We start from the raw sequence: 24,027 nt of genomic DNA, 5'->3' as shown, positions 1-24,027 counted from the left end.
ATATTCATTTGGTTGGTAAAAGTAAACATAAGTTTTTTGAAATGAATTTTTGGGATTATGATGCATGTAACGGATGTTAACCTAGCGGATAATACTCAGGATAATACTTTTTTAGTGGAGCTTTGTAAGCTTTTTGATGAACTTTGCAATCGTTAAATGGAATCTTACAGTCAACAGATAAGTTCAAGAAGCGAATGAACTCAAAGACGTTAACGAAAAATGATAAAAAATATGTAAAAAATATTTGAATTTTTTTAATACTGCTTTTGTCAAAGCTGATTGCACAAAGTAGACGCAAAGTTCCACAAACGAAGTTCAATCATTTGAAGAAATTCCGCTGAGTGATTCAAAAGTAAGATCATATAGGTCGAAAGACTGTACCTATTAATTCGGGTATTACGGCTCGACGCTGATTTTCCATTTCCCGGTTTTTTAAGTTAAATTTTAAAAAATGCATGTAACCAAAATAAATTGCTGGTAACCTCGTTATTACGTTTACCTCTCTTTTTTCACAAAACAAGCATATCGCAAAGCATTGAAAAAGCTTTTTTATACGGCCATTGCTTTTTTTTAAAAAACGAGCAAAATATTGTATAAAGAGTATTTTTATTTTGCCGACCAGAAACTAACCAATGTGTTGATTACCGATCGTACTGTTACTTCAAATCTCAAAGATATAATTTTCGAAAAATAAATCGATTCAGAATTATTCAAATATATGCTAAATAAATAACTACATTTTCTTTCGCACAACTCGGATCATTCCACCTTTTTATAGTATAAAATAACTAGCCAGAAAAGTAATAAAGTGGCATTCTACAAAAGAACATTGTAGCTTTTTCATAAAAAGGGTAAATTTTTTGTTAAAAAAAACTTGCTAAATGTGTGAAAAACATAGAACATTTTTTACGTGTAGCGTACTAAAAATAATCATTGCCCCCTTATTAGTATGATTTCAGATGAATTGTTCATGAAATTATGGAGAATTAATCAGTATTAGTTTTTACTTTGATCTCAGTTAATCATCATCCAGTTCCTGTGCAGTGGTTAGATTCTGACAAATCTGATAGCATATGGTTTTTGCTATTTCATGGTGGGTAGTATTATAAATATTTGCAGCCCTGTGTAACATTTCTCAAAACTGCCATCGAACTTCGGTTCAGCTGCACAAACGTTTTTCTCTCTCGTACGGCTTCACCATCGGAATAATGGAGAGCGGTTTTATAGATTTGAAAGAGAATGTGAAATTATGAGAAAGGCAAAGAAAATGAAAGCAAATGGTAAAACATTGCGATGGAAGGCGACAGCACGATGAAGGAAAAACTCGTTCCATCTCCCTTCGCCCCACTGAATGTCATCCATTGGGAACAATCAACCAGCCTCCTACTATGACGAGAGCACTGTGGGAGTGTGTCTCTTTCTTTGAGTCATATTTTTTCTAACCCCGCAATTGCAATTGGCACCCCAGACGCGCGTTTAGCTATCACATATCGGACGATTTAACCACTTTGCTGCTTCGTTGTGCGAAACGACGAATTTAATTCGTGTGTGTGTGTGTGTGTGTGTGTGTGTGTGTGTGTGTGTGTGTATGTGTCTGTGTGCGAAGGCACTTTCACATCCTCCCCACGAAGATTGTTGGCGAGCTTTCCACGGCTTTGTCAATATTGTTTTCAATCGTGACGCGTAGGTGCAACCTCGTTTCTCTTTCACCAGGTGCGCTGTGCTATCGATTGGATCAAGTAGGCGTAAATAAAAATATCGTGCAAAGGATAATGACAGCAGAAGGAGAGTTTGTGTACGGTGGAGCCGCCTGGTAGTTTGATGTAGTTTTGACAACTAAGTGATGGCGTACGAATGAAGAACTCCGGATCAAAATTGCCATGAAAGTGTTGTGAATAGTTTTTTTTTGTGTATGTTTGGTGCAGGAAAACGTCCCACCTCCTTCTATTTCCCATAAAACGAAGGGATCTAATACAAAACGTAAATACACTCAGAGTGCCTGCTGTTGTGGTTGCTGATGGCTGCTTTTCATCATACGTCGTTTGTGCGAAAGTGATTGAAAGGTTCATTCCTTCGTTCCCGATAAATATACAACATCGAATCAATTTGTTTCCGGCATAGTTGCATATCTATAGTGTCAAAGCTGAATGTATTGTAAAGTGCAGAAACAATTCTTATCGCTAAGTTCATCGTTTGTTCGATCGCAGCTCGAAATCGTCCGGAATGGATTCAAGGCAAGCATTACTATTACTCCTCTCGCTTTCTCGAGTTTGCTTCCTATCAGTGGGTGTTTCTAGTGTAGCAAATCGGGCGAGACTTGTACCACAGCTTATCCATCGATTCTGATACGAAGAATAGAGTTTCTGGAACGGGGTGGGTTAGCTCGTCTTCTAATCCTCCCTGTGCACTGTGGCAGACACACAGTCATGCTGATCTATTTTTAATGCTTACATTATTACCCTTTGCAGAAGCATTTACGTTTCAATAAATATTTCTTAAAATTTTCGGTGCCATAATTCAATAACATTGCCAGCGAGTTTTTAGTTTTTGGTGCATGTTATATCACTTACATCCTTGTAAAGTATAAACGCAATCTTAGCTATGACGTGGAAACGGTACATTCACCGCTACATCAGCCCCTTATAAATGGGTTCGCTTCTGGACGTCTTCCAATCATAACGACCCATATTTTTGTCCTTCGTATAAATGAGAACAACGGAAGCCATTTTCTTTTGCACTTGCACAACCTTGTTGTGCTTTTACATAAAGTTTTTTGTTCTTCAATGAAAGAAAACGTGGCTTCTCTTTGTTTAGGGGTTCTGCAACCACGCCACACATTGTGGTGGTTTATTTTAAGCGTCTGTTATGGTGAACAAAATAAAGCAACCTTCGGTTTCATTCCCGCCCAAGGGATAGCAATAGTTTAAACAATAAAATAAATGTTAAAAAACCCAGCAAAACTGTTTGCTTTTGCTGCTTTCAACTACTAAATCGATCTAAAATGGGTGCTTATTTTTCGAATTTGCGTCGTATTTCGCTCGGATGCAAAGCATTTCATTAACGATGGCTGGTGAATTAGTGCCGCACACATGATATGTTTCCTTTTCTCACCTTCCACTAGAAGACGCCACTGGTCTGCTCTGGACTAATGTGTTATTTCTCTCTCTCTCTCTCTCTCTCTCTCTCTCTCTCTCTCTTTATTCGCTCATCCATCTATAGGGGTCAACATTTTAGCGCCTTCGAGCACTACAGTCTGCTGACGGCGTCCGTTCCATCGTCTGGCGGTGCAAAACACACGAGCAAAACAACTTCCGTAAACGGCATTTCCCCAATATCTCGAAGGATGAGGCCACGTATCGAAAACTCCATCGGCGGTAAGTGGTAGATTGTTAAAAAATATATCCCGTCAAAATCTCCAGACTAGCTAGTCCTCAGATGGCATTCATGGGTTTCAAATCCCATCCCGACCATTCCTCCGTAGCGAAGGAATAAAAGAAGCTTTAAAGAAGAAAAAAAAAACAAATTTCATCCGGTGGACGACCCGGAGAAATAAACGGCCAACGTCTCCGCACTTGTCAGATAAAACCACTGGCATGGTCCCCGAAAAGCACAAAATACAATTCCATTCGAGATTTCGAGAGTAGTTCTTAACGCAAGTGTTGACAAAATTGGCGTTACAAAATAAATTATTTCTTTTACCGGCAAAGAATCTGAAAAATCCAATAGAAAACATGCCAAGGCACCTGCCGTGGATTATGGAAATTGAAGGTGAGCCTTATGGAAATACTCTTCTTTTATTTTATTGGTAAAGGCTCTTTCTATATTGGTTACCGCGATTTTTCGTATCAAAGTTTCATCATCTATTTTACATTAATTAAATTTGTAAAATAATTATTTTTACGAGTGTAGTAAGATGCGAAGAAATACTTTATTATGCTCGCCAATAACAGTACCTAGTTGAAGGATAAACGCCTTAGAAAGAATAGTTTCGAAAGACATACACAAAGTACACAAGCTTCAAATGAAGGTGTGTCAAAGGTCTTCGTTTTGATTGCAATACTCATCGCCCCATTAACTTGCCTAAGGTTTAGCAACATACTATCGTCTCGTGAAGATTTTTCCTTCACTAACCGGCCTGGTATCACACCGAACGTTAGATCATACCAAGAACATATTCTTTCAGTAGAAAACCGTGTGTCGTTCCCTATCTATTTGCGTCCCGACCGTGCGCCACCGAGAACGCCGCGGCAATGAGGATCGTTTCGATCGTTCGTTCGTTCGTTCGTTCGTTCGTTCGGGTGTCGAACAAATTACAATGCGGAGTAAAATAGTAAATTTAGCAAAGGTATTGTCTTCGAACCACGCGTCGAACGTAACTTTACGGGGTCTCCTCCAAACGGTTCGATATTTTTAGGCACAACTGTTGTGTTGTACCCTTCCTCCGCTCGCAGCATAGTAGCAAACGTTGTAATGTGTATTTTTGTTATCCTGATAAATGGACGCATGGGCAGGCGGGCAATGGGTTGGGTTGCTTTCTTCAGCGCATCACTGTTTTAGCCAGCGTGCGACAAAAGAATGACACACAAAACCTTCCGACAGCAATTTCGCATAGTCAGGAAGAATTGTTGGCATTGTCCTTGGTCGGTCAATCAAGCAATTTGGAGATGTTTATTTACTGTTCGAACTGTTTTTTCAAATGGTGGTTCGCATATGTGTTGCGCTCTTGCTTCGAGTGGTTCATTTTAAATGTTTCTTTCTGAGGTAAAAAAAACATGGAGTTTCGATCACATCCGACGACCTTGTTGACTCATAGTCCTATGTATCGTCTTAGTTGAGAAGATCAACTACTTATTTCAAAAGTCTTTCAACTACATAACCGATTTTAATTGGTTCTAGTCCTTGAGATTCTCATGATAACCTAGCGCTCGTCATCTTTGTGCCCTTGGTAAAGGTTGTACAATTGAGACACTTTTTTGTGTTAATCAACGCCCTGAGATGAGCTCAGAATCAGCAGATAGTCGTCAGTTTTATCAATATCGCACAGTTACCAAGCACCAGTTCTAGGTCTGCCTTTTCAGTGGGAAGTACGCGATCTTAGTTGCTAAGACGAATGTTTTTTTTTGTCGTCCCTACCCTTTTTCTGTGTTCATTCATTCACTTTCGTTCACTTTTTCCCTGATGTAATGAAGAAGAAGAGTAATAAAATGTAAACAAATTAAAGTGCTACAGCAAGCGTATCGAGGACGGAATTAACATCGACCACCGGTCAACGGGTGAGGCTGACATTTGTCACCATTAAGCGCACAATTTAACACCCTCACGTTAAGAGATGTCAAATGAGATGTGCTAGAGGAAGAAAAAAAAACTCCCCCATGTGATCTTGCTCAAGGAAAGGTTCTTAGTCACCGTTTTTGCTCTGTCTCTTAAACGATGAAAACGGCCAAAAGGTAATGAACCGTTCAATATCTCGTTCATTCTTCATGTCAGCCGCATTAGTAACAACGTGATATTGCAGCAAAGCGAGCACGTGTTACCATCCTCATCACGGGGTGGGTGTGTATGTGTGTTTGGGGCTTCGGACCGCTACACGACCGTTGGCTCATTATGAAACAAGGAAGGAATTCCGATGGATTGCAAATCCAATTATTGGATAGTCGCAATCGCTAGTAACGCCAGGTACTAGTGCACCAGATTGATCGTTTGCCTCATCATTATTGCAAGTAAGGGTAGAAGGGCAAATGAGCCAATGGAAGAGCACAACAATGAATGTTTGCTGTTTGATTTCTATAGCATGCAATAGTCTAAAAAATAGAATTCTCAACAATTTAGTTATGCTGTTAGGACCATGTTGCATTGGGATAGATAATAAATGGCGTGGAAAAAATATAAGAAAAATGGTATAATAAAATTACGCCTAAAATATGCACTTTTTATCATCAATATTCTCAAGACGACCGTCAGAGGCAGTGAGCTGATTTGCAGGTTTGTTTAAAAGACGCCAATATTAAACGATCCAAAGGAACTGCAAAGAAACGATCCTAACTCATCCTACGCCAGATATCTCAATGACGTTTTTATCCTCAGAGAACTAGGCATTCAGGAAACCCAAGGTACGGGCTTCCCGGGAAAATTCCCGGTATGCAATTTTAATCGAGCATCAATAAAAAGAGGCGATATTTTTAACCCATTGAACGCTACTCAACCTCATGATGCTTGCTGAAAGCCTGATTTGAAACTTAAACTTCACCTTCTCCAGAACATCCTGATCCGTATCCGGAAAAATAGCAATTTTATCGAGTGAGTCATACGCAGTTACGTATTCTGAAATCATTCCTGAAAGAAAGGTCCAATTTGGTCACGTTTAAAATACGTGTGCTCTTCCCTACCTCGCGAGTTTCACATCTTATGTAGGCTGTATAGACTATTTTCCCTCGAGGCGATCTACGAGAATGTCTCCCGGGTGAGCAGGAAAATTCAATCCAATTTTTTTGCGAAAAGATGCTTATGATCTGTAAGAGTACTTTAATAGAACTTAAGCATTTGAAGCAAAAATGAAAAACTCTTCATTAAAATTTGTAATCTTTATTTCCATTTGAAACATATTTACTACTGTGTCCGAAAAGTAAGGTGACATTGGATGTCAAATTTTGCGCGCCAAAAGAAATCCCTTTGTTTTTATTTTTCGTTTGTCAATATGCATGTTTTTGACAGTTCTGTCACGTTTCAAGTCACAACATCAGCCCGGCTAGGAAAGATAATTTGTTTTCTGCGGAAACATTGTAACGCATGTTACAAAAAGCCTTCGGGGAAGAATCTATGTCGAAGAAAAATGTGTACAAATGGTGTATTGATTTCAAGAATGGCCGTGAGAAGGTCGAAGACGAGGACCGTCCGGGGAGACTATCCACCTCGACCGACGACTCCCACGTCGTCCAAATCAAGGATTTGGTGGTCAACAATCGTCGGTTGACGATACGAGACCTTTCGGAACCTCCATCCGGCGAAAGTGGCCGGATTTGTGGAAAAACGGCCATCATTTTGTGGGAGTTTTTCGCAACAACTTGCACCCAGATTGTTCCGGAGCTGCCGTATTCGCCAGATTTGGCACCAGCTAACTTCTGGCTGTTCAACAAGCTAAAACGGCGGATCCTATCGAGGAGAGATAGAAGCCGCAGCGACGGAGGAACTAAAGTGCATCCCAGCATCCGCGTTTTCCACCTACTTCGAGGAATGGGAGAAGAGATGGAAGAGGAGCATTACATCGGAAGGGGATTACTTCGAAGGTGTGTTGACCTTCATTTGGCCTAATAAAAGAAATAATTTAAGAAAAAACGCAGTCACTTCATTTTTCGATCACAGTAGTATGTTTCGTATGTTTTCTGTAGAAATGTTTTCTAATCATCTCTACGTTGTCCGCAACGCACCCATAATCACATAGAAACCCTTCCCTTTGCCTTTGAATGTTTTCAGAGGATTCTAATAGCCCCAACGGCATAATTTTCTATTTCCATCGGTATGCTTACAGTGTAATTGAAACTTCCGATAAAGCTAATGCTTCTTTGTCGCTACTTTGAAGAATGTACAGCTATCGAGAGAGTCCTTGTTGATACAGAGGAAAAAAAGGAATGAGAGTATACCAACATATCATTTCAAAGTTCAATCGGTGCAGATAACTTACAACGAGCAAACAGATCAAACAACTCTTTTAAGTTCGTGAAACCGTTTTTATCTGTGTGTTTGTGTGGCTTGTGTGATAATGACTTCACTTCCGGCTTGTACTGATTCCCTCATCCGCCCACAAAGTCCAAAGAGAGGGGCCTGGTAACGGGTTGCATGATTTGCGTCATGAAGTGTATATGCAAACATTAAAAAACAAGGAGACGTTGCCTTGTGGCTGAGGACTGTTTCGCATTGGTAGTGGTTGGCAGTGGTCAAGGGAAATAGCTAGACGAGAATCACGGAACGTGTTGATTGCTTGACCTCCGAGTGTTACGACAATCGAGAATAGGGATTAGTGCGTAATTTTCAAATGGCGGCCATTTCTTCTGTCACTCTTAAAATGTTTGCTTTAGCATAGAAATTCGTTAAGGGATAGTTTTGCGTTTATTTCCGCCCTTGGAGAGAGACACCGTTGTGTAACGCTGCTTGAAATCTGTATCTGATTACTTTTAATCCATTTCCAATAACGAATGCTTAATGCTCATTATAATTGACAAGCTAGATTGGCAAAAACTAAGATGTTTTTTTGTATTTCATTGCTATTCTGTATAGAAAATTTTTACACCTTGCCTCACATAGTTGCTTTCCTGCTAAGAGCAATTTGATCGTATTTTCTCACTTTTTCGTGTACGCCACCATGATAAGTGGAACACATTTCGAGTGTTCGTACGAAATTGAGCAAAATTCGCGGCTGTGACGGTTTTTTTGATGGTGATATGCTAAAAAGCTGTATCCGTCCAAAGTTATCACATTGATAAGACACTTTTTTCGGTGGACTATAGTTCATATTTACATTCGCAATGCGTGATCGATATATTTACGTGGAGATGGGTGTAAGATTGAACCTTCCTCTGAAGTGTTTACCTAACCAACTTAGAGCATGATCAAGTGATGCAAACTTCGCTCAACTTTAAGTTACGACTCATCTGGTTTACACTGGATTGTCTAGCTGCTGACTCATAGAAGCGATCGATGTAATAGTACACGTGAACAAGCAGAAAAATAAATACAATTAATATAAGTCTAACTAGCGCATTTGTTCTCCCTAATTAAGTTAGCCGCAAAGAACTTGACCTCCATGATGTGTTGTGCACGCACAACAGGGTATACTTTCTTATGCAATACAATAGTGTTGGTTATTGAACAGTAAATGCTAGGAAAGTTTTAAAAAATCCTTAAGCAAACGTCAAAGTTTAAAATTAGACTTTAAACTTTAATGGCAGCTTAATCGGTGTAGAGTTTGATTGACCGATGCCTTCCGTCAGGATGTCGATGGATGATGGATCACAATGATGATGATGAACCACTGGTTTGGTTGCAGTTCGGTCTACCAATGCACTCGATCGATGAATTCAGCCGGCCAAACTCGTCAAACTTCGGAGGGCAAGAAGTTGACAAGGTTTCTTTCGTTTCGGCCGGGTACCCCCTAGGGGCCTATTATGGAGTAGCAGAGTGCGTTTGTTGATTCTATTTGTGAGTCGAGTTGTCGTTCGCGTGTTCTTGACCTCCCTCAAATACTCAAGGCTTAAGCTGTGTGTACATACACAAAGCGGGGGGGGGGGGGGGGGGGGGGGCTATGTCACTGATGATAAGGGTGTGCATTATCAGTAGTATCCCTATACGATGCCCTTCCTCACATATCATTTCTCTAATATCTTTTGCACGAGAAAAAGGGTGCTTCTATCCATCCCAAATGTACTACGTAGTCTTCTCGCAGCCCTACTACGCCATTTGCATTCGTCAAAGCAGTGCTAACGTGTGCAACCCCTGTGGTGCCTGTGTATGGGTGTCCGATATTCCGAAAGGATGATAAACACAAACACACGAATATCAGCGAATGGACCACCACCACCAACCGCGTGCAGGCAACAGGGGAGGGCGGCATGGCTTCCAAATTGTGTAGTAAATACATGCAACAGACGCAGAGCGCCGGGTCGTGGTTTTCTTTTTTGCAAGATAGCCGGCATTTCGTCTCCGGTGTCACTACCGCCGTCCTCTTCCCAACCCTTACCGATTGGAAGGTGGTGATGGCCGCCGCCTTCGATCGAAACCTGCACCAGAAGAGTGTTGTCAGTCGATTGGTAGTACTCGCCGGGACAGCACTTGCCTCACGTTGATCCAGTCCATGTGAGACCGAGTGGGTCCCCGAAGCAAGGTCTCTGCTCTATTTGTTCAACCTTCATCGTTGGCCTTTTAGAGTAAATTCCTGAGGGAGATTTTCCACGGAAGTGTGTACACCACGCGGGAACGATAGCGTTATGCAGCTACTCCTCCAGAAGCCCTAGACGGAATCGAAGTTTCCTGAAGCTTGTCGAGCTCGCGTTCGGTGTGTGTTGCGTATTGCGGTCGTAAAACTGTGTCAAAAATGAGCCAAAAAGCTACCATCCTTCAAGAATAAGAAACAAAAAGTCATCTGTCAGTTCTTTGTCGAAGTGTTCGTGCACATGGAGGAGGGGACGTCGACCAGTAAGATCGGCAAAAGGTACCATTGCGGTCGAATTCGCTAAAACATTCGTACTGCTTGGCGGTGTATTTCTTCGGCATTACTGTAAGGAAGCAAGTGGAATGCAGAGCGTCCGGAACTGTACCGCATCAGCGGCTAGGAAAATGGTGAACCGTTTTAGTCCTTTTACAACAAACGTCTACTATGGGCAGTAGTAAAGTGTGGAACTCTCTGGAAGCTGCAAAATGCGATGCATATGTGGCAAAAACGGTCGTGCTCTATCTGTGATCTTTAATGGTTAGGTTGGCTGGTTAAACCGCTAACCAGAACCTTTTTTTTTTTTGCGTACCTTAACAAGTGTGTGATATTACCGTGTGAGTGTTTATTTCCGTCCTTGTCCACGCGACAACCGTCGTTGTTACCGCAGTAAAAATAAAACCCAGCTCAAGCGCGTAGAACTCGGTGACCTGAACAGAGCAATTAAACGCAAGGGCTTCAAAAATTGTTAGGAGAAAACCGTTACCAAACCTTTACGCTGCGGGTGATTCAAAATGACGAGAAAAAATACCATCAAATTTTCGTACGACAGTGGTAAGTAATGGATTAGTGATTGATTTGCAATCCGCTTTAAAAAGTAAACACATTTTGTTGACTCAACTGCTGTCCAAAGCGCATCATCGATCTTGCCTACGGCAAGGGATCGAATTATTTTCCGTTTCCGAATGACGTGCGAGATATGTGTTTATTAAAAGAACTGAAGGGCGGTGCAAGTTTTACGAGCAAACCGTAGCTACTTGCGACGACGAAAAACCAACAATTAGGCCTAATTGCATTACGGGATGATATAGATTTTTGCAAACTGGAACCACACTCACTTCATTCTAGTTATCTACTGACGTCAAGCTACGTGGGCTGCTAGTTGCTCAATGACGATTTTAGAGAAGGCCGTCCAAAAGCGGCCTTTGTGCCTGAGAACATTGATGCCGTTAAAGATCTAATTGCACAAGATCGTCATGTGATATACTGCGAGATAGAGGCATCTTTGGGCATTTCTTCCACCAGAATAAACACTATTTTGCACACCTAGCCGTAAAAAAAAACAAGTTGACAATTGCTCAAAAAAAGGCTCGTGTCGATTGGTGCAAGGAAATGTTGAAAAAATACGATAATGGTGCTGCAAAGAATGTTTATAAGATCGTCATCAGGGCGAATTATGGACCTACGCATATGAGCCCGAAACAAAACAACACTCGACCGTGTGGGTCTTCAATCTCGAGCCAAATCCAACGAAAGTTATCCGTGGAAGAAGCTCTTCGAAGCAAATGGTCGCCTGTTTCTTCGGAAAAACTGGTCATGTGGCGACTGTTCCAAGAACGTAGGACGATCAATTTTGAATGGTACACCATACTTTGTTTGCCAGAAGCATTCGGAGAAGACGGAACATTCTTAACCATGACCATGCGAGCTCTCACACATCGACACAAACCATCGCTTATTCGATCGGCCAAAACGTCGAATTGATGGGTCATCCGCCCTATAGCCCTGTCTTGTGGCACCCAATGGTTTCTTTTCATTCCGACACATCAAGACAAAAAAAAGCGTAGTCAACGATTGTTGTCCCCAGAAGATGCTGCTGGAGCGTTCAAAAACCACATTTTGAAGGTATGTCAATCAGTGTGGAAAAAGTGCTTTGACAATTGGTTTGAGCGCAAGTGTATGCATCATGCTGGAGAACACTTGGAAAAAGAATAAAACAATTTTTGATGCTAAATAATTGCATTTTCATTATTAGACCAGAAATGTAAATAGCAGCCATCGTATTGCCGGGAGAACTGCCGTCGATCGTGCGGTGATCTTCGTTCGATGCTTATTTTCTTGAATGCACGAAGAGGAAAATCCAAACATATCGTGTTGTGGGGTGTGCCGAATAGCCGAAAAATGGTTGAAATTCGGCCGCGTAATGAGGTTATATTTGTAAACTAATACAGAAAAATCCGCATCTGGGGTGCTCTACGTGTGTAAACATCAACAAAGTTCAATTGGAACTCACGCTAGATGGCTCAAGAATGGCTGACTGGCTTATTTTATTCGCCTCATACTATTAGAAACGCAGTAAATAAATGAATATTTGCAACAGAAATGAAAGGAATGCGTTTCAAATTATCACACGTTGCAACTTTCAGCCACGCGTGTTTTCACGCCTCCAATTCTTCACTACTCTCCGCTATCCATGTGCCTAGGGATTATTATTTCATCATCTCCTATTACCCTGCGGAGGTGATCACATGGGAGACGTGTTCTTGCCCGAATACGCCTTCTCCTTTTCTTCCTGATTGGATCACAACTCGTGGCACAAGTGTCCAGTGCCGGAAAGTAGTGACTGGTAATTGTGGATATTTATCATTGCTTGCGTTCGTATTACATCGCACACGTCCGTCACCATCGGCGTGTAGCAAGATAAATGTGGGTTTGTTTCGCGAGCGATAATAGCCACGCTCCGTGTAGCCGCAAAGCCGATTGTGGTTAATAGTAGTGAAAGATGATTGCTGAGAAAGTGATTGCAAAATAGAATAATGTGTGTTTACCCATTCATCACGACATTGGCACCACCACCGTATGCTCTTTGTGGACTGCACAGACCACTCTGATGACCGCGATCGGCATTTTTTTGCGGGTCGGATCTTCGCTCATGTGGTTCGTGTTACCAGCAACCGCCTTAGTACCGCGGCACTGAAAGACGATGTGTAGTCTGATCTAAGCTAACAGCAGCCACGTGCCAACGAAGCGATTGTTTATAATAAACGAATCGCTCTTTATTTTTAGTTTACTATGAACGTCTTGCACTCGTGTGCAAACAATCGTTCAACGACTGCCGAATTCATTCGTTTTTGCACACAATATTTACACACAAGTGCACAATTACTAGAACACTTAAAAAGTCAAATCATTTCATTTTTCACGGTACGAAAGAATTGCCGGTTTTGAATGAACATGCTTGTTGGAGAGAAAAAAAAAACAAGTTTGACGTGATTTATTGACTTCGGAACGATATATTAAAATAAACAGAGAGATTATGAACTAGCTTAGCGTTAAAGAGGTAGGTTATAAAATAAATATGTCTAAATTTGGATGACGCGGTGCTTCTTGCTGCTCCTTTCGAAGTTGTGAATTCAAGTATTTGTTTTATTTCGATAGAAAGCTTTAGCCGTATTTCTTGAATCCAAGTTTTCTAACTTTGATTAGAAACGGTAGATCTCCTTGATGGAGATCTACCGATTAATTAAGAGAGATTAATTTGGGTTTTTTTTATTAAACAGAGCGGGCTTCTGTACACGCGAAAGTGTACGCGAAAGCATAGAATAGAAATATGTTTCGCAGTCATTTAGGGTTTAATATAAATTCTCTTCGCCTTGTTTGGAAGCGACTAGGTTCTGTCTGCCAAACACGTGCCTGATGATACTGATTTTACTCGTTACCGATTTTAAAATTTGGTCTCATATGTACTGGGTCCTTCACGGCTTTGGCTGATGGAATTTTATGGAGCATAGATTAATGTGGATGGGTTTTGTAGTCTGGCGAAATGCCTGAGAATGTATTTACTTCCCTAGTACGCAATCAAGATTCTTTTAATTATCAATCTTCCGCTTCTAGGCGCTTCTAGCCCATCCGTAGAGGTAAGGCCGGTTTTTAACGATTCTTGAAAAACTATGTTTGTTTTAAAGATATGTTCCATTCAATAGTTTGCATTGAGCATTTTCGCATTCCATAATCGTCATTATTTTGCCATGAAAATTCAATTTATCTACATGTGACTAGCATACTAATGTGTGAAATGGAAAGTAAAAAAAAAAGCTTCTGTATTGCTCTGCTCACGAACATCGCCAGCTTGTCCGCAAAATTAATCAAATTTGGCATTTTTCCAACGACGATGGTCCACGTCGGAAAACGTCATCCGTTGCGGTACGTAGCCACTGTTCGTGACACGATTCACTCCGAACATTTGCAAAGTAAGAATGAATAAGACCCAAAATATCTCCCACCTAACGCCGTCTGGGAAACACCCGGCCCGACGGTGGCGGCCAGACTTATAACCATACAAATAACCCACGTTTTCCCGCTCAGTGACGGAAAACACAAGTCTGGCATGGAAACAAATGTTTTCCGGCTCAATTAATGCAATTCGGCCACTATTACTACCACGTCCACTATCTACCATGCAAACATTCTTTCGGTCGTATTTACCGAACGCGACGATCGTGTTTGATGCTACAACACCGTGTGCAACGCAGGTCAATGACCGTGCATCAACACGTGTGCCAACAAAAATACACTGGGAGAGAGCATAAGAAAAAAACGAATTCTCGATTTGCATTCTGCCGTTTTTTTTTTTGTTGCACTCACGCATGTTTCATGGTGCAGATTTGTGATTTGAATAATTGGCTCAGGTTTGCAGCAATTGCATCAGTAATAGCCAGTGTTGAGGTTGAGAGTTAATTTTAGCATTAGCATGAACGAACGAACTACTAAGTGAAAGTAATAGTCACACCACACGGTGAACGGGTGCTTGCTTTGGTTGGCTGCTGAAATGCGGAAGTGGTCAGCCAACGAAAATTGCCGTTTGTTTTGAGTCTCACGTGGCACCACGTCCACCTCGCTTTCGAGGGCTAATATTCTAAATTGCAATCATACTAAATTTAGCGCTGATATCGACAGCTGGGTGGGGTAGGGTGGTAGTACCGTTTTTTCTTTAACAATTTTGATAAGCATCTAATGGGGGTGTATATAGCTGTATCACATAAATTTATTGCTCTACTATCACATTATTGGTCACGCGCTAGCAAGATGATTCACCTGTCAAATTGTGCGGTCCACTAACTGACCTTATTTACTTCGATTGCATACCTACCCCTCCGTTCCAGGAACGCTACAGGGAACGTGACTTTCTTGTGACACTTTCAATCGTAAATGACTTGGTGGAATTTTCGCGTGATGAGTGGTAGTTACCACTAGAAAAGGAGTAAAGCAATAAATGTGCGCTATCTTTCGACCTATTGTATCGTGCCGTTTGTTTCGTGTCATAAGTCCCCCATAATTAGTACGGTGACGGGTGGGAGCAGCTTCCTGATTGTCGTCCATTATCTGTTATCAACGGCAGACGGTTTTATGATGGCTCCTTTTAAATAATACCGTGTGTGAGGACCGTTCTGTCACTTAGATATTTGATTAGAAAACAATGATTACAACTAGGGCTGTGGAATTCTCTGCTTTGAAGATGCTCAAAAGCATTTTCTTTTCGATCAGTTATTTGGAAGTCGATTATGTCGATTAGATATAAGATTCTTAGTATGTTCAACTATGTTCAACATTTTCAGACAGAACGGCGAGCTCTGTTGCACTTCTCATCGAGAAGTACCAAAAAAGGTTTGAAATAGTTGTGCTGCTCGGAATGATTTTACTGCTTTTTCGGCAGAATCTAGCTCTAGCCTGAACACAATTTGGAAATGGTTCATCACGTAATCGCTGCATTGCTCTAGTTCCGTTGCTACTTTTTCTTCTTCTTGGCTTAAAGACCTTCTACTGGGTTAGGCCCGTGCAAGCAAACAAAAAAAAACCCTTCAAAGAGTCTTCTAAATCACTGCTCAAAAGAAAGCTTTTGACAGATTTTATATGGGAGCTGTCAAAAACCTTATTTTGAGCGCAGTGCTTTTGTAGAAGGCTCTTTAGAGAGTTTCGAGAGTCCTCACTAAGGGGGAATGGTCCGGATGGGATATAAACCTCGGTCCTGCCGTGTGGAGACCGGACCGGTTCTATCGCACAGAATTCCCATTATTGATTTTTGGAATTTAAATGAATAAAATGCATTTTCTGTTCTTTAGCAGGGGGCCCGGGAGAAAATCCCACACGGATCTTTCCTCCATATTGAGGTCTATCAATCCAACTACTCGGTATCGATGAGTCTAGTAAGCCGTTGCAAAGGACCTTCTTAGCCCCAGAGGTAGCAAGCATTTCATTTTTTTTTGTTGTTTAGCAGTGAGTAGTGAGTTGGCAATCAATTTTAAAATGCACAGTTATCACGCGATCGTTGCTTGCTGGTCTAAGGGTAACACATTAAACTACAATCTGTTTAAATCGTCGTTTGAGTTTGACGCGCAAAAAGTACGCCTCAAAGATTCGCTTCTTTTTTTCCTGCAATCTTCCTCGTTCCGGGTCCGCTTGTTAGTAGTACGTAATGCCTCCAGTTTCATCCAGTTTTACACTGTTTAATCGATAGGCGGCAAGTCCCGTGCAAAACAACTGGCTGACGAATTTTTATCAATACTGATGCCCCAACCCCACACACACCCCTCGATTTCGGTGGTGTTTATCGTGTTCTCCGGCAAAATCGACTTCCTTACATCTAAATCGGCTGATCGGTTCGGTGGCGACGCGGTAGTGGAGAGGGCAGAAGTTATCTAATCAAGGTGTTTCGACCAAAATAAACTTCCGTTCAGGGCCACTGCAATGCGAGGAGCATCTTTGCACTTGTCAGCAAATACTGAACGTTAAAGTAAAATGAGTGTAATACGTCGTACTAACATCGTTTTGGGTTATTGAGGCTTGAGGCTGCTGTTGTTTTTAATGGACTATTTTACTTCTAGATTGGTATTGAAATTCTTCTGCGTCGTTGGTTTATGCATCAACAACAGTTGCGAGCCAAACAACTCACCTGTCTTGGTTACCAATGTTTATGTTGCCAGTTTACCCCTTTTTCTCCGTTTGCTTTGATCGTCTCGCCCCGGCTTCGCGGTGCACGCGTCACCACGTTGTAAACAAACATTGCCGGGCTTTTACGAACCGAAACACCGGCTCGTCCCGTACACCGGGGGCTGTTTTACCTTGGAATCGTGTTACCTTTCTCCCCACCCATTCCCACACCCACCAAACCGCCTGTATCCGCTATCTTTCGCACCAAACTTGTGTGATGCGTGTGGTATTGTGTTTTTGCTGACGCTAGTTGCGTACCCATCGTAACACTTCCAACGTTGTTTGGGCGACCACCGGGTGCAGGATTTGGTTTTTTCGCGAATGCTCGATGATGCTCATAAAAGTGGCTAAATTTCCGAGGTCAACTGTCATACCGCGTGACAACCTGCTCCGCTACGTCAGAGGCAAATAGAGCATGGAGGCAACGAAATGGTTGCACATTGTTCCTGGTCATTATTCGTTCCCTTCGTAAGCTTCCTCTCGTGACAAAATTTGTCATCTTATCCTAATGCAAATACACACATAGAACGATGCAACAAAAAAAAAAGTACTGTTCTGCTTCTTGGTGCGGGAAACTAATTATACTCGACCGGAATTGAAACTCCACGTGATTGTACTTAGCTTCTTAGCCACGTGCGCGCAAATGTGGAAGAGAATCCCGGTATTTGCTTCAAGTGCTGTGTCGCGTCCGTCCAGCCTTGCCATGCGGCCACGCGGCTATGCAACAAAAGTGTCAAATAGGGGAGTGGGTGTTGCGCGTCACCATCATCGGCAGTAGACAATTGTGCTTTTACACGAGCCCAATCAATGCGCACACATGCACGGAATGCACCGGGAAATGCGGTGCGCATCGTGCATCGCGTGATTCGTATAAACCATTGGTCTGGTAGCCGCGTGTGCATTTGATGTGTGGGGGTGAGCCCATCATTACTCACCTTAGATAACCGTTTATCTTTTCGTCTACGTAGGCTCGCTGCGTTGGATGGAGACCCACCCCGTGTGCTAAATTATCCGCAATGATAACAAAAACAGTCTTCGGTGATAAGCGTGACATGAGCAGTGCGTGTACGTCTTTCTTTTTGTAGCTACGATTGTCTGTTTTGTGGATTTACATAGGTTGAAGTCTTCCGAAGCAAAAAATACATAAAAATCCCCGGTTATCTTTTATTCTTTGTCTAGAAACAACAGATACGTGGTAGGAAGTATTTCGTAAGATACCATGAATGATTAAGCTGTCTGGTTATGACTATCGTAAAAGACATAACGCCATAAAAAGTGTTTTTAGAATATTTCATTACAACGAACCAATATATCCGGATGTCAAATAGCTTACTAACTTACTTACTTATCAGGCGCTACAATCGCTTTACGGTCTTGGCCTGCCGCAGCAGAGTCCGGAACCGCTCACGGTCCCGCGCCGTCGTCCGCCAATCCGTTATCCCGGCCTTGATGGCGGATGATTCCACGCCATAATCCCACCTCAATCTGGGCCTACCACGCCTCCTCTGTCCGTGTGGACGACCTAAAGGACTTTCTGAGCTGGGTTGTCCGGTGCGTATAACATGGCCAGCCCATCGGTGCCTGGCGAGCCTAATTTGTTGCACGACGGTGAGTTTGTCATACAGTTCGTACAGCTTGTCGTTGTAGCGGCTACTCCATTGTCCTTCCACACAAACGGGGCCAACGATCCTTCTGAGCATCTTCCTCTCGAACACGGCTAAGAGGGCTTCGTCTGTTTTCGACAGGGTCCATGTATCAGAGGCGAATGTGAGTACTGGGACTATAAAGGTACGATACAGTCCCAGCTTCGACCGTCGCGGTTTTTTGAGGTGAGATGTTTCCTCAGGCTGTAGAATGACCGGCTGGTCGCCAGCTTCCAAGCGCGCAACTCCGTCTCTATGAGTCGTCCATCGACCTTGACCTGGCACGTTGGTCATAGTCATTCTAACAAGCCATGACGGAATTCCAAAAGATCTCATGGCCTCGTAAAATTTTACCTTGGCTATGCTATCATATGGTCTTGAAATCTATGAAGAGATGGTACGAGTTCAACTGCTGTTCAGCCATCTTCTCCAGGATTTGCCGCATGGTGAAGATCTGGTCAGTGGTAGATTTTACGTTTCGGAAACTTCTTTGATAGTTTCCAACTATCCGTTCAACGAATGGGACAAGCTTATCCTGAAGGATTAGGGAGAATATTTTGTAGGCGGTATTCAACACCGTAATACCTCTGTAGTCGTTGCAGTCCAACATATTTCCCTTCTTGTTTATGGGATAGATGATGCCGAGATTCACAAGGCATCGATTCGCTATCTCATACCTCAGTAACAAGTTGGTGAACCTCATTTTCTAGTAAGGCACCCCCGTTTTGGACCCCGTTATGTCAGGTAGCGACGGTACATCGGGACTGTCTGCTAGTGGAGCCTCTAGCTGTTCGTTGAACTGGTCGTTAAGTAGTTCAGAGTAGTTCAGTTCAGCTTGCTAACTACACTTTTCAATTGAATAGTAGTTGGATAGTCAGTCCTCACTACGAGGGTCCGGATATGAGTTTGAACCCCGGTCCTGGCGTGTTAAGGGCGTTGCCTTTGTCGCATTACCACCAACTCGAACCTGCAGTATCTCAAATTTATAGTAAAGTGTAGTAAGTTAATCTGAAAGTATAAAATAAGTTTGTATTCTTCCTCCAAGAGGCATGATTTTAAAACATTTGTTTTCTATATTACTCTGTTTCTTTGTGAGATTATTCTTGTCTGCCACCTGCTGCTGCTGCTCCTGCTTACGGTCAATAAGATGTTTTTGAAAAGAACCATCAACTGCTCATTCTGATTGATTGCCAGGCATGGATGATGCCTTGCATAGAATGTATAGAATAATGTCCATATTGCCCAGGATATTCTTCAACAGTTCTACGGATGCATTGTCCTTTGGGGCAAATATTCAAATATTTTTTTGTTGTGCATGCGTTACTTATTTTTATATATTACTAAATTTGAAATATTTTTTCTTTCTTACAGACGATGCCATGGAAAGTTGTGGATATCTGAAGTTTACCGACGACAACATGAAGTCCAACTTTTTGCAGAGCCTTAGCACGATGCGCAAAAATCGTCTTTTTTGCGATGTGGTTCTACTGGTAAGCATGGTCGAATTTCGAATTGTACTTTAATTTCTTTAAAAAAAATCTCTCTTCGATTTGCTATTTTCAGGTGGAAAATACTGAAATCCATGCGCATCGCAATGTGCTTGCCTGTGTTTCGCCCCAGCTGATGGAGCTGTTCAGCACGGATGCGGTAAAGATCATGAAATTGTGCCGAAATTCTCCAAATACACACACAATGTGCATTAACGGTGGTTCGTTTAAATAAACATATCGTTGCAGGGTACACTGAACGGTGGACCAACCGCTGCCAGTGATGCCAAGCTGCCGTGCTATCGGCTGAACGGGCAGATCACGAAGCACGGTCTGATGTATCTGGTCGAGTATGCCTACACCGGATCATTGGAAGTGCCCGATGAGATGGTGAGTGCTAGTATGCGTTCGCATCTAAGACAGGCCCGCAGATTGTTTCCGTTCGCGTGCGGCTAGCGATTGACTTACAAAAAATCGTACAATACCTCGTACGAATAGAGCACAGAAACACACAAGCACACGTAAAGTGTGTTTTATTGTGGCTAAATATGAAATAGCCTACAGAAGTTTGTCGTTCAATGGGCGAGTCTGATCAAATGGTGATCATGGTCGGCAGGTGTCGATGCTATTGGCTGTCGGCTAGACGTTGACACGTCGTCGAGGACAGCCGGTAGCGACTTGCCAACTGTGACACTACGCGGTTGACTCGCCACTTGCCTCCCTACCAGGAGAGTGCAAGACGACGGTAAACGGAAACAACGGCACACTCTCTTCCCATCCATCCCTCATATTCTTCCGCTTTCTCCCGGCGGCCCTAAAAAAACATACACGCCAACACACAAAAGCGTGCACCCCGTGTGGCACTATATACCTCGCTAAGAAGTGTGAAATTCGAGAAAGACACAGGCACTGTTACGACAAAACATTTTCTAGATCCGCGATGTCTATCTCGCTGCCTGGCAGCTGAAGATCGATAGTGTGGTGAAGGAGTGCGCCCGCCATCTCGTGAGCGAGCTGGAACCGGACATCTGCATCGAGACACGTTCCCTGCCCGGTATCGAACGGAACCGACGCTTCGTGCAGGAGGTGGATGCTTACATTGCGAAACACTTTCATCTCGTATCGGAGACGGCCGGCTTTCTGCAGCTGCCCTGCGTCCTGATCGAGGTCCTGTACCAGACACGTCAGGAAATGTCGCTGGTGGCGGAATGTTCTCTCGGTCGGCTCGTTATTGATTGGATTCGTCGGCAAATGACAGAGGAGGATATATCGGTGAGTAGAAGTAGGGGTTAGCGGGATAATACGATTTGTTTGATGCAATTTTTCAACAATCCATTCACAGGTGTCCTCACTGCTAGAACGGTCTCATATGCTGTACTTGGCGCTCGATAATTCTCTACAGGATTGTGCCGATCTGCCGCCGGGACAGGAATCGGAGAGTGATCTAGTGCAGGATTATAAGCGACTGGTGCTAAAGTGTCCAAGCAATAAGAAGCACCGCAAAGCACTGAAAACTCCGGGCCGGCCACGGATGATTCTGTACAGCCGGGATATTGGCGATCGTAGCGATGCCATGGATGCTGCCGCAACGGAAATGGATTGGAGTTTGGTTGGCTGCAGTAAGCTTTCTGGTAAGTTTATGTTTCTTCCTCCCACTGCACAGTGGGCACTTGCCGGGATGAATTGTATCCCGGTATTTGTTTTAAAGTGCCCATAGTGCACTGTGGTCATGGGTTTGGTGGCAAATTTAATTCCATTTTCTACGCTATTCTTGTCTAGATCACTCGTACGTTGCGCTTGTTACACTGAACGGCAACCTGGCTCGTTTATCAATTCAGCTGCGGTTGAACATCCCGACCACACCCTCACCGATTAATACGCCCGATGTAATGAGTACCAGTGTGAGCCGGGACGAAGATTTGGACGAATGCCAACAGCCGGAACTGTTTTGCGAGGTTGCAACCATGTCCGGACCCAAATGTGGTCTCGGTGTAGCCGAACTTGAAGGTAAGCTGTTCGTCTGTGGTGGATACGATCGTGCCGAGTGTCTGCGATCGGTAGAATCATACTGTCCGGAAACAAACAGCTGGACACAGCAATCTAACATGGGCGAAGCACGTGGCCGCGTCCAGATAGCTGTTATCGAAGGGACAGTATATGCGGTCGGTGGCTGTAATGGTACGACGGAGCTTGACTCGGTCGAGTATCTTTCGAAAGCGGAACGGAAGTGGAAGAAAATGTGCAAACTACCTCTCGCCCGGAGTAATGCCGGTGTGTGTGCGTTGAATGGCAAAATCTACTGCATCGGTGGCTGGAATGGGCAGAGTGGCATCAAGCAGTGCGATGTGCTGAAGCCGGAAGAGAATCGATGGTTTTCGATTGCTCCGCTAAATACGGGACGGTATCAGGCTGGCGTTACGGCGTACGGTGGCAAGCTGTGGGTAGTCGGCGGAAGCGATGCGTGGAACTGTCTCGGTTCGGTGGAGGTGTACGATGTGGAAGCCAATCAATGGAATCTTGGGCCATCACTTTTAACGGCTAGGTAAAAACAACGAAAAAAAAAAGAAACGAATAGGCCCTAGAAACAAATAGCTAGAAGTGAAATTTTGTTCTTAGGGCGTATGGGCCTTTTGCTTCAGGCATTATATTTCTTGTTCTCTTTCCCATTTTATCCAGACGAGGCTGTGGGTTGGCCGAGTACAATGGCAAACTGTACGCCGTAGGAGGCAGCGATGGTACCCATTCACTGAACACGACCGAATGTTATGACGAGGAAAGCAAATGTTGGATCGCTGGGCCTAACCTAACATCGCCGCGCTCAAACGTCTCGGTTGCGGTGGTGCAGAACCGGTTGTACGCGATCGGTGGTTTCTCTGGTAAGACGTTCCTCAGCACGGTCGAATATCTGGACGGTGCAACGAACGAGTGGACTACCTTCGTACCTCAAACGAGCGCCAACATTGATTCGTTGCTTGAGAATTCGCTACGAGCGGCTCTGCAGAATGTGCGATCATCATCGTCGACCTCTTCCTCGCCGGATCATCTAAGCGGCAACGGTGGGGGACACGAAAACACCTTCAAACCGATAGAAACCGCCCTAAATAACGAATACAACCGGCAACAGCATTCGCCAAAGGCAATCGGTGGCGGAAAGCAAGATATTCTTTTCAACACGGTGCCAAACAGCGCCAAAACGGCTCTCCTAGATGAGCAGGACGACCATGACAGCGGGGACCTGAACAGCAAGACCGGCAACCAAGCGACCAAGACGGCGCAGGAGAACAGTATTAGCCTGCTGCAGCAGCTCGCAGCCAACAAGTGTACGGAGATAGCGACTGCCGGTAATCATTCCAGCTAACCGACGCTGGCAGCTACCGGTTTGCTGTTGGATGCGGTTTTTCCGCCCGTTGACACAAGTATAGCCGAACTTACCGCAGCCGACGAAAGCAACGGTGATGAGGTAGATTAATCCCGCGAAGGCACACATACAATTCCAGCCCAATTTTTGCAAAACTATAAACGTGTTTCCTAACTGGTTATCCCTAGTAACAAAATCTCACTTCTCACTATTGATCTCACTATCATCGAGAAGTGCTTGTTCACTATAGTGAGAAGTGAGTTTTTGTTTGCTAGGTAACCTAGGAACAAAATCTAACTTCTCACTATAGTGAGAAGCACCTGCTTATTATAGCGAGAGGTGCAAATTTATTCCTTGAGTATTTACTAAAACAAGGGAACCACAAAAGATTTTTTTTTCTACAAAACACCATAGAATCAGAAGGTCTTTCGAAATCTATTACACCGAAGCAATCCCCTTAAAATATGGGACTTGTGAGAAATGTTTTGCATCACAGTACTATACAAACGGCACCCGCGAAGAGCTGTGCGGGCACTAGGCGATAGTCGGCAACGTGCGTGGGGAGAATTATTGCAAACTATATGTGTAAAATGTTTCCTAGCCTAGTAAGTGATAAGTGATTGTGGCCGTTTT

General features: G+C 43.3%; 4 protein-coding genes across 6 annotated transcripts in view; 3 read left to right on the top strand and 1 right to left on the bottom strand.

Moving 5' to 3' along the window:
• LOC126558602 (persulfide dioxygenase ETHE1, mitochondrial) overlaps positions 1–24,027 on the top strand; it is a 277,195-nt gene that overhangs the window by 206,611 nt on the left and 46,557 nt on the right. The window lies entirely within an intron of this gene.
• LOC126559740 (probable cytochrome P450 28a5) overlaps positions 1–24,027 on the bottom strand; it is a 149,762-nt gene that overhangs the window by 106,783 nt on the left and 18,952 nt on the right. The window lies entirely within an intron of this gene.
• LOC126559190 (malignant T-cell-amplified sequence 1 homolog) overlaps positions 1–24,027 on the top strand; it is a 237,956-nt gene that overhangs the window by 201,897 nt on the left and 12,032 nt on the right. The gene's annotated exons all lie outside the window — the stretch shown is intronic.
• On the top strand, positions 2,130–23,421 carry LOC126557071 (influenza virus NS1A-binding protein-like). Of its 2 annotated transcripts, XM_050212720.1 has the most exons (9): positions 2,130–2,234; positions 3,220–3,374; positions 19,921–20,039; positions 20,113–20,196; positions 20,286–20,426; positions 20,970–21,308; positions 21,379–21,667; positions 21,816–22,578; positions 22,713–23,421. In XM_050212720.1, exons 1-9 carry the CDS (start codon positions 2,224–2,226, stop codon positions 23,392–23,394), a joined length of 2,583 nt encoding a protein of 860 aa, XP_050068677.1. In that variant the 5' UTR covers positions 2,130–2,223; the 3' UTR covers positions 23,395–23,421. The 2 variants fall into 2 exon arrangements, with proteins under 2 accessions (XP_050068677.1, XP_050068678.1); XM_050212721.1 differs by lacking the exons at positions 2,130–2,234; positions 3,220–3,374 and adding an exon at positions 10,710–10,753.

The sequence above is a fragment of the Anopheles maculipalpis genome, chromosome 2RL, assembly GCF_943734695.1.
Source record: "Anopheles maculipalpis chromosome 2RL, idAnoMacuDA_375_x, whole genome shotgun sequence".
Taxonomy (NCBI): Eukaryota; Metazoa; Arthropoda; class Insecta; order Diptera; family Culicidae; genus Anopheles; species Anopheles maculipalpis.
This window is presented reverse-complemented; position numbering and strand designations above follow the sequence as displayed.

What these genes read in the sequence shown, in the direction of transcription:
- LOC126557071 (XM_050212720.1), top strand. An exon ending in TTTGCGATGTGGTTCTACTG is followed by an intron (nt 20,040 to 20,112) that starts GTAAGCATGGTC and finishes TGCTATTTTCAG; the next exon opens with GTGGAAAATACTGAAATCCA. An exon ending in TGACAGAGGAGGATATATCG is followed by an intron (nt 21,309 to 21,378) that starts GTGAGTAGAAGT and finishes ATCCATTCACAG; the next exon opens with GTGTCCTCACTGCTAGAACG.